Consider the following 9,129-nt stretch of genomic DNA (forward strand, 5'->3'; position numbering starts at 1 on the left):
AGAGAAAACATGTCTCCAAAAGTAACAATAATAATAATTAATTAGATGGATGGATAGATAGACAGACAGACAGACAAATAGAGATATAGGTTGATTTATTGATTGAGAAAGAAGCTGGTTGTGGTGGGACACCCAAGATCCCAGCATTTAAGAGGTTGAAGGAGGTTAAAACATAAATAAACTAGATATGGTAGCTCATATCTGTAACCAGATCACTCAGCTAGAGCAGGAGGATTGCTTCAAGAGCAAGGCCAGCACTGTGCCTACATAGGGAGTGCTAAGCCAGCCTGTGATAGGAGTAAAACCCTGCCTAACAGCTAAGTGGTTAAGAGTACTTGCTGTGATGATACACACCTTTATCCCAGCACTTGGGAGGCAGGAGCAGGTGGATTAAGGCCTGGTTGACAAAATGAGTTCCAAGACAGCCAGGACCCTGTCTTGGAAAAAAAAAATTAAAGAAGAGCACTGGCTGCCTAACAAAGGGCCTGGGTTTGCTCCCAGCACCCATATCTAACTCCAGAGCCAGGGATCCAGCAGTCTGACACAAAATAAAAATATTTTTACATACACACACAGAAGTAAATGGGCTTTGTTTTGTTTTGTTTTGTTTTGTTTTTTTAAGACAAAGGATTATAACTCGAAACATGCTATCTTTTTAAAGACTTATTTGTTTATATAATATCCTGCCTGCATGTATGCCTACATGCCAGAAGAGGGCATCAGATCTCAATCATAGATGGTTGTGAGCCACCATGTGGTTGCTGGAAATTGAACTCAGGACCTTTGGAAGGACAGCCAGTGCTCTGAACCTCTGAGCCATCTCTCCAGCCCCCACATGCCGTCGTCTAAGGAATACCCATTATTGCAAAATACACCTTGTTCTGAAATTGGCTTTTTACTTTTCACAGATCTATTACATGGTTTTTTTCATTGTAATATTTCAAAGGACTTTACTTAGTATGTGTCAGGTCTTACCTTCCAACTTGTTGAGGCTGAATCTTTTATTTTTATGACTCCAGGCTAACTAGTCCTCAAGCTTCTAGCCAATTCTCTGCTTCACAATTCCCTGAAAGAGTACGGGGGGGGGGGGGGGGGGGGATATCCAGGTGTGTTCTAGCATATCTGTGGTATTGTTTTTTGTGACATGGTTTCACTGGGTAGCATTTATGGATTGGCTGTCCTGGAACTCTCTATGTACACCAGACTGACTTTAAACCCATACAGATCCTCCTGCCTCTACCTGTAAGTGCTAGGATTAAAGGTGTGCTCTGCCTCGCCAGCTAGTTATTTTAATGTGTGTTTGTGTGTGGTATGTATACATGAGTGCAGCTCCCCACAGAGGCCAGAAGAGGGCATCAGCTCCCTTAGAGCTGGAGATAACATCTCATTTGTGAGCCACCCAGTGTTTGAGTCCTCTTCAAGAGCAGTACACTCTTAACCACTGAGCCATCTATCGTGTCCCTCATCTAGCTTTTCATGAGGGCTCCAGGAGTTGAACTGAGGTTGCCAGTCTTATATAACAAGTGCTTTCACCTACTGAGCCATCTCCCAGTCTTGTATGCCTTGATTTGACTTCCTAAGATGGTGAATTAGAGCGTTTTGTGTTCTCTTGAATGTCTCGTAGGATGGGTTGCAGTAACACCTTACTCTAAGGGCACACTGCATCTCCGAGGTTACACACCTGAAGGAACTGCTCTGACCGTCCAGCCCCCAGTCTTGCCATATATTGTTAACGTCAAAGGACAGCGCATCAAGAAAAGTGTGGCCTATAAAACTAAGAAGCCTCCGTCCCTGATATACAATCTAAAGAAACCAACTAAGTAAGACAGACCTGGATTCATACTGGATAGTAACAGTATTGAAATATGTTGAAAATGTATTAAATACAAAATTAATAAAGACAAACTTTTACAGATCTTACAAAGTCAGTTTTTTTAACTACTTGAGGCTATGCATATTGATAATATATTGTTTATAATTAAAAACCAGTTTTTCTTAGTATATATATATCTGTGGTCCAAGTGTATATAAGAGGCTTACTTCCTTCTGATTTTCATGGAGATCAGGTTTCATTTCTTTTATTTGGAGTTGATTGTTAACAAAGCAACCTAGTAATTGATGTGAACAAAGTAACTTAGTCCTCCAGAATACAGTGGCTGCCTTTCATGAAGTCACCCAAGGATCCAAGCTGCTAACTGCTCTATTATTTCACAGTCACTGTCATCAAAACAAACGAGAAAAACTACATAAAGGAGGAAAGATTTATTTTAGCTCCCTGTCCCAGAAGTTTCATTTCAGAGTTGACCCTAACAGAACATGATTGCAGAGGACAGCCATTCACATCCTGGAAGAACAGGAATTACAGTATCAGAACCAGCCAGGCGCAGTGGAACACACCTGTAATCCCAGCACTCAAGGAGGCAGACACAGGCAGATCTCTTGTGAGTTCGAGGCCAAACTGGTCTACAGAGTGAGTCCAGGACAGCCAAGGCTACACAGAGAAACTCTGTCTTGAAAATCCAAAAAAAGAAAAAAGTGCAAGGACCTATGTCAGCAATGCACATTGTGTGTTTATCCATCCTGGGTGCAGCTACCAATCCCCACTTTAGTTTCCCAGCGTCTAATGCACATTGTGTGTGTATCCATCCTGAATGCAGCACTACCAATCCCACTCTAAGGTGGTTTCCCAGCGTCTAAATGTGCTTGCATTCTTGGCCATACTCCTTTCTTATGGTGACAAGAAGGAAGCAAAGGCCAGACTTGATCCTATGTGCCTGCTTCCTGATCAAACACTCGAACTGGAGAGGGACGCTGGCTTCCTGCAGGTCTAGCGTGGGCCATGTTCGTCCCCTGATCACTTCCCATCATTTCTCTCCAGCCAAATACTGTGCCATAGCAATAGAACCATCCTCCTTGGGTGCTGTCCTCTCAGCAGTACTGTTTTCTTATCTGTCAAAGCGCAGGCCACTGTTCACACCGCTACCTGCTCTCAGGGTCACCCACCATGTGCTCTGCCCCATTGATGCCCTGAGTGAGAAGGGCATGGCATTTGAACATCTTACGGGTTTGCACCTCAGCTTTCCCCTTCATATCCAAGATCAGTTGATATTCTGAAATATATCCAGATTCTCTTCAGAACTCCTCTTGTTGAACGCCTGGGTTTCAGATGCTTCCTTTTACTTCCTAATTAACTCAGAACTTAGTTTCTGGGTACTCAGTCCGGAAGAATATATTTGGCCTCCATGTTCCTACTAACAGATGAAAAATTACAATGCTAAAGCCAGGCATGATGGTGCCACCACTTGAGAGGCAGAGGTAGCAGGACCACAAGTTCAAAACCAGCCTGTCTCAAAACAAAGGTACAATGCCTGATCACAGATACTGTACTCCAAGTGCTTCTGGCCAGTAGCTGAGGCCATGAAAAACCAACTGGATTTGCTAGAGAATGTATTACCATGTCACAGTATTTGGAGGTGCAAGACTGCCAAAATCATACCTAAACTTTCACCAAGTCCATGTGAAGGAGAGTACAGCTAATGGATGGGAGATGAATGAGTAGAAATGTGGGTTCATTGGTTGATTGTGTTCTCTGAGAAATATCCACAGTCGACTGGTTGACTTAGTAGTGTTTATCCTGACTTCTGGAATGTCTTCCTTTCCATACTGCTCAGAGGTTGTACTATGATCATCATGGCCCTTACATATCTACCTTTGTACTTGTCTGTTTTTTACAAGCATGAAGTGTTTTGCCTGCATGTATATATGTAAAGAACATGGCTGGTAACCATGGAGGCCAGAAAAGGGCACTAGATCCCATATCTAAATTAGTTGTGAACCTCCATGTAAGAGCTGGGAACTGAACTCAAGTCCTCTGCAAGAGCAGCAAGTGTGATTAGCCAGTAAGCCGTCCCACCAGCTCCTTCTGTGCACTCTTATGTTCATATTCTTATACTAGCACAATGAGCCATGCATTTTAAGTGCTTTTCATATATTCATACTTACAAGCCTATGTAGATTACTCCCACTTAAATGAGGGGGGTTATTGGTCCTCCTCCCAAGGGTCCAGCCCGTGGGTGAGGACAGGGGATCCAGGCAAAAGGGGTAAGAGATGTGGAGTCATCACACAGACACAGGGAGTCCGCTGAATGCAATCTTTGTTTATTCTGGAAGAGAGCATGTTCTATTACCTTTGAATGACCAATCAGGTTCCTCCACACCATCTCCAAACTTGGCGCTGGTTGGTGGTCTCTGGGCAGGCTCCCCAACAGCAGGCCAAGCACCCTCTGCCAGACTACTTCTGAAGTCACCCCAGGCCTTGAGCCCTAATGGGCTGGGAATGCCCACAGGTGGGTGAAGAAATGGCTCAGTGGTTAATAGCATTTGCTGTTCTTCCAGAGGACAAGTCCAATTCCCAATTATCAGCACCCACATGTGGCACACCGCCATTTAACTTCAACTCCAATGCTGGCTTCTGAGAGCACCCAGGCATACTGGTGGTGCACAGATATACAAGTATAAATAAAGTAATGTGGTTACATTAAAAAAAAAAGAGAGAGAGAGAGAGAGAGAGAGAAAGGAACTTTCCAGGATCAGTAAGCAAAATCAAGGAGCCCGTTTCAAGCCAACTCAGAATTTCTAGCTCTAATATCCATTAGAGCTATTTTCACTTACATGGTATAAACACTGTGTCTATAAGTGAATGCCACATCTATGACACAGTAGAGGACAGAAGGAGCAGATCCCTGGGTACTGGAGTTATGGATGTGGGTCACAAGACTGAGATGCCGGGAACCAAAGGAGGGTCTTCTGGAAGAGTAGCAAGTCTTCTTAACCACCGAGGCTGTTCTCTAGCCCGACCTTTTTAAAAGTATTTTCAAGTTTATTGTGAGTGTGGTGGTAATGTTTAACCTACCACTAGGGAGGCAGAGGCAGGCCGAGTTCAAAGCCAGCCAGAGTAAAACTCTGTATCCAAAAAAAAGAAGAAAAAAAAAAGTCTTTTGCCTATATGGGTCCACCATATGTCCAGTACCCTCAGATTATATAAGAGGGTATCAAATCCCCTTAGTTAAAAGTTGCCACATGGGTGCTAGGAGTTGAGCCTGGGTCCTCTGTAAGAGCAAGTGCTATTAAACTAATGAGCCATCGCTCCAGCACCCTCCCCTTCTTAATGTGGTATGTGTGTGTGGATGCACACACATGAAAGCCAGAAGTTGATGCTGGATATCTTCTATCCTAGGTGTGTCCATGTGCGCACCTAAAGTCAGGAACAACTCACAGCACCCAGTTCTCTTACCATGTTGCGTCCCAGTGTCTAACTCAGGTCACCATGCTTGGTGGCAGGGGCCTTTTGAAATTCTGCTACTACCACTTAACTTTCTTCTTGGTTTTTCAACTGCCATCTCATACAATTCTGCCTGGGACATACAGAGCTATGTATGCTGTGCAGAAGCCTTCCCATCTTCAGCAAAGCAGCCCAAAACCTAAACAAGTGTCCCAGTGGGACTTCTCTTTCATCATCTCAGATAACCTCAAATGGCTGGTGCTTTCTTTCCTGCTTGCTGGAAATCTTCCTTATTGTTGGAGAGCTTGCCAAGTACCACGGACAGAGCACAACATGGATGCTGAGGTCTTAACAGTCCTCAAATTTGATGCACAGGAAATGTGAAATGCAAAAATCCAAAAGATGACACCACCAAAAAAGAGCCAGGATGAAGTCAGCTTCACACACAACTCTGCTGCAGCCTCCTGATTGCTGGGATCACAAGCATGCAGCACCTTGCCCCACAAATCTGTGACTGTTAATGTTTGCTTGGAACACAGAAACCCAACTCTGTACTTAGCTTGTTAAATAACTATTCCTGCTTTTGTAGCACTCAACCGGCTTCTTGTCCCTTGTCACACCCACTTAACCTCACTACGGAAAAAGGAAAGAAGGAAGGGAAAGAAAAGGAAAGAGAGAAAGAACGGAAAGAGAAAGAAAGGACATTATAGTGTGTTGCTATTGAGGAGGCATTTAAGCCCAGCATGGTGGTGCACACCTGTAATCCCAGCACTGGAGAGGCAGAGGCAGGTGGATCGCAGTGAGTCCGAGGCCAGCCTGGTTTACAAAGTGAGTCCAGGATGCCCAAGGCTACACACAGAAACCCTGTCTCAAAACTATATATTATTCGTGTGAATTTATAGAAATATTCTTTTCTCATGCTATCAGGTCTCAGACTGAGGAAGCACCATTTTTCCCAACTCTCCCCTCTATGCTACAGACAGCACCTAAAACTTCTCTAACGAGTCTACTGTTTGCATTATGGGAATTGCAATACTCAATCATAGGATACTGAATACTGTTCTCTCTTCAGCCCTTGTTGGGGGCTGGTCTGGTAGTATGTATATACAAATGCTGAATTCTGGGCCCCAAGATCTAGTTGCAGTCCACATGAGCACTTTCTCACATACACATATTTGTAATGTAAGCTTTGCTCCCCATTTTCACTGATTAAATAAAGAGGGTAGACAGCCTGTTACTGGGCCAAAGAGAAGTAGAGCTTTGGATCCCAGGATTGGGGTCTCAGGTAGCAGCCATAAGGAGAGATTGACATCATCAGCCGGGTGTGGTGGGGTGCATTTTTAATCCCAGAACTCACAAAGGCAGAGGCAGGCAGATCACTCAGTTTTGCAGACAGCCAAGGCTATAGAGAAACCCGTTCTCAAACCACCCCCTGCCCCAGAAAAGATTAGATTATTCCAATTTTCACAGGGACCCCAAAATAACATCACCCAAAACACCAGGACGAAATCTTAAAAGAGAACACGTCTTCATTCCTGAGAGGTAGGGTGAATTTTGGTCATGTGATGGATGCTCATAAATACTCGTCATTAAAAGGGTGTTGTTTGGAAAATGTTATGGCTTTGGTCGGGAAGAAAACAAGGTATAGGAAATTAAACTCAGGTTTTGATCCTTTTGTTTTGGTTTGTTTTCCAAGACAAGGTTTCTCTGTGTAGGCCAGGCTAGCCTCAAACTCAGAGATTCCCCTGCCTCTGCCTCAAGGGCTGGGATTAAAGGCATGCGTTGCCAGGCATCCTTTTAATCTCTTAAACTGTAGAGCTATTGCTATTCTCAAGTATTTTTACATTGATGTGGACTGTTGTTTGATACAGGCTTAAGGTTTACATCAGCTTGGATTACTGCATATTGATACAAATTTAAAGTTATCTTTACACATAATGATTGTATGTTTCAGCTCTTGTATAAGGTACTGTGCCTATGCAAGTCATTTTAAAATGCAATGTGAAGTTCTAGTCCTTTTAAAAGCTATTACCAACTGTTTGGGATAACCAAGTAATGCAAATTAAGTCAATCAAACTCATGGTCATGTTAGAATCTAGTCTGGTTAATTACAGAAATGTACTTCCTAGATGGGACATGGAACAGACAGTAAGTAGCTAGAAACAAGCCTGTTCAGTTATGCTATCAATGCTCTTGAAAAACCTGAGACCTACAGAATATAGCATTTGAAGATGTTATTTTAAGGTCTCTTTTGAGACATGTCAGCTCGGGACAACAGTCCAGCCTACCTCAATGATGAGCATCAGATAATCTTATGGAGTTTGCTTATGGTGTGGCAGGCTGCCACTCTGCAAAAAACTGCCCTTGCTTCAACTGCTTACAGTGCAGTCCCCTGGGGTGGGGGAGGACACGGATGACATGGTTTCACAAAAAAAAAAAAAAAAAAAAACCTGTCATATTTTGGGGCAGAAGGCTGATGCTCCAACAGTTGCTGAGAAACTTGGGTGACTGTATAGGTCACCTCTGTCATTTTTTGTAATCTTAGGAAGCGGTTCGCTCGGCACTTCCTACAAACTCAGGTAATACTTATTCCTTCTCAGGTCTCTGATGGGGTTGAAGACTAGACAGTCTCACAATTAAACTTCAGTGATTTAGAATTTTAAAGTGTTTTTAAAATTTCTTAGATCTAAAAAAAAAAAAAAAAAAAAACTTACATTTGCTAAATGAGAAGCTACTATTGAAAATGATTTGGAGGCTGGAGAGATGGCTCAGTGGTTAAGACAAAGGATCCGGGTTCAATTCCCAGCACCCACATGGCAGCTCACAATTGTCTGTAATGCCAATTCTAATGTAATTACATGACAGATTTCACAATTGTTCTTTATGTAGATTACTGTAAAAAATTTTATTTAAACAAAAAGGATGAGAGGAGTGTTGGGGACTGGTCTGGTCCTACACAAATACTAGATTCTGAGCCCCAAGATCAGGTAGCAGTCCAGACAAGTGTCTCCTCACATGCACCTTCCTCATACACACTGGTGTTTGTTGTACAAACTTTGCTCCCCAATATTCTCTGACTGGTTAAATAAAAGAGGTTGGACAGCCTTTTGGTTCTAGAGCTTGAGGTGAGACAGAGAGGCAGAGAGGGGAGAAAGAGAATGAAGAACTTGGAGCTGATCCAGCTCCGACAGGACAAATACTTGGCAAGTAACTTGGTGAGTGCAGCTGGGAGGTATCCAGACTAGCCTAGAAAATTAGTTATTCTGCCCAGTTATTGTGTTTAAAGCTTTTTTTTTTAAATAAGCCAATAGGTCTGTGTGCAATTACTGGGGAACTAGCCAGGACACAGAAAGCCTTCTAGAATAATTATTTCACAAGCCCTATTAAGTATATATAAATCTTTAAAAGTAGCTTAAGTGAACACTTACAGTTCATCCTCCCTTCAGCAACCTTTTCCCAACAACCAATCAGAGCCACTGTATAAAAGGATATGCACACCTTAGGCCATTAAACTGTAAAGAAACCACTGAGTAAATCCGAGTCAGCTGACAGTTTCTCTCCAACCTTTCCACTTGAAGAGAAGCCTTGGGGTGCTATCCAATGTACTGCTAAGACACCCCTGGTGAAGGGAAAAATGAAACAACTGTTGCACAGAATTCAGCTGAAGGAGCACAGCCTCTAAAGGGCAGCTCAAAAGAGGTGACCCTGGCTGCTTACAACTTCCAATTAGGTTCTTATCCCTTATCAAAGGAGCGTGACTCCACCAGGCAGCTTAGAAGATTGCACTGGCTGACAAGCACTCATTAAACCCCGCCTCTAATCAGCAGTTTCTTCTGCCCCAGGAGGCA

General features: G+C 43.2%; 1 protein-coding gene across 1 annotated transcript in view; it reads left to right on the forward strand.

Moving 5' to 3' along the window:
• Positions 1 to 1,915, forward strand: part of Noa1 (nitric oxide associated 1) — a 16,855-nt gene extending 14,940 nt beyond the window's left edge. The window contains exon 7 of the mRNA XM_055629459.1: positions 1,625 to 1,915. Within this exon, the coding sequence (XP_055485434.1) occupies positions 1,625 to 1,824 (200 nt within the window). The 3' untranslated portion in view covers positions 1,825 to 1,915. The remainder of the gene's footprint in view (positions 1 to 1,624) is intronic.
• The last annotated feature ends 7,214 nt before the right edge of the window (positions 1,916 to 9,129 follow it).

This window comes from Psammomys obesus, unplaced genomic scaffold, assembly GCF_907164565.1.
Source record: "Psammomys obesus unplaced genomic scaffold, mPsaObe1.curated_primary_1811, whole genome shotgun sequence".
Classification (NCBI taxonomy): domain Eukaryota; kingdom Metazoa; phylum Chordata; class Mammalia; order Rodentia; family Muridae; genus Psammomys; species Psammomys obesus.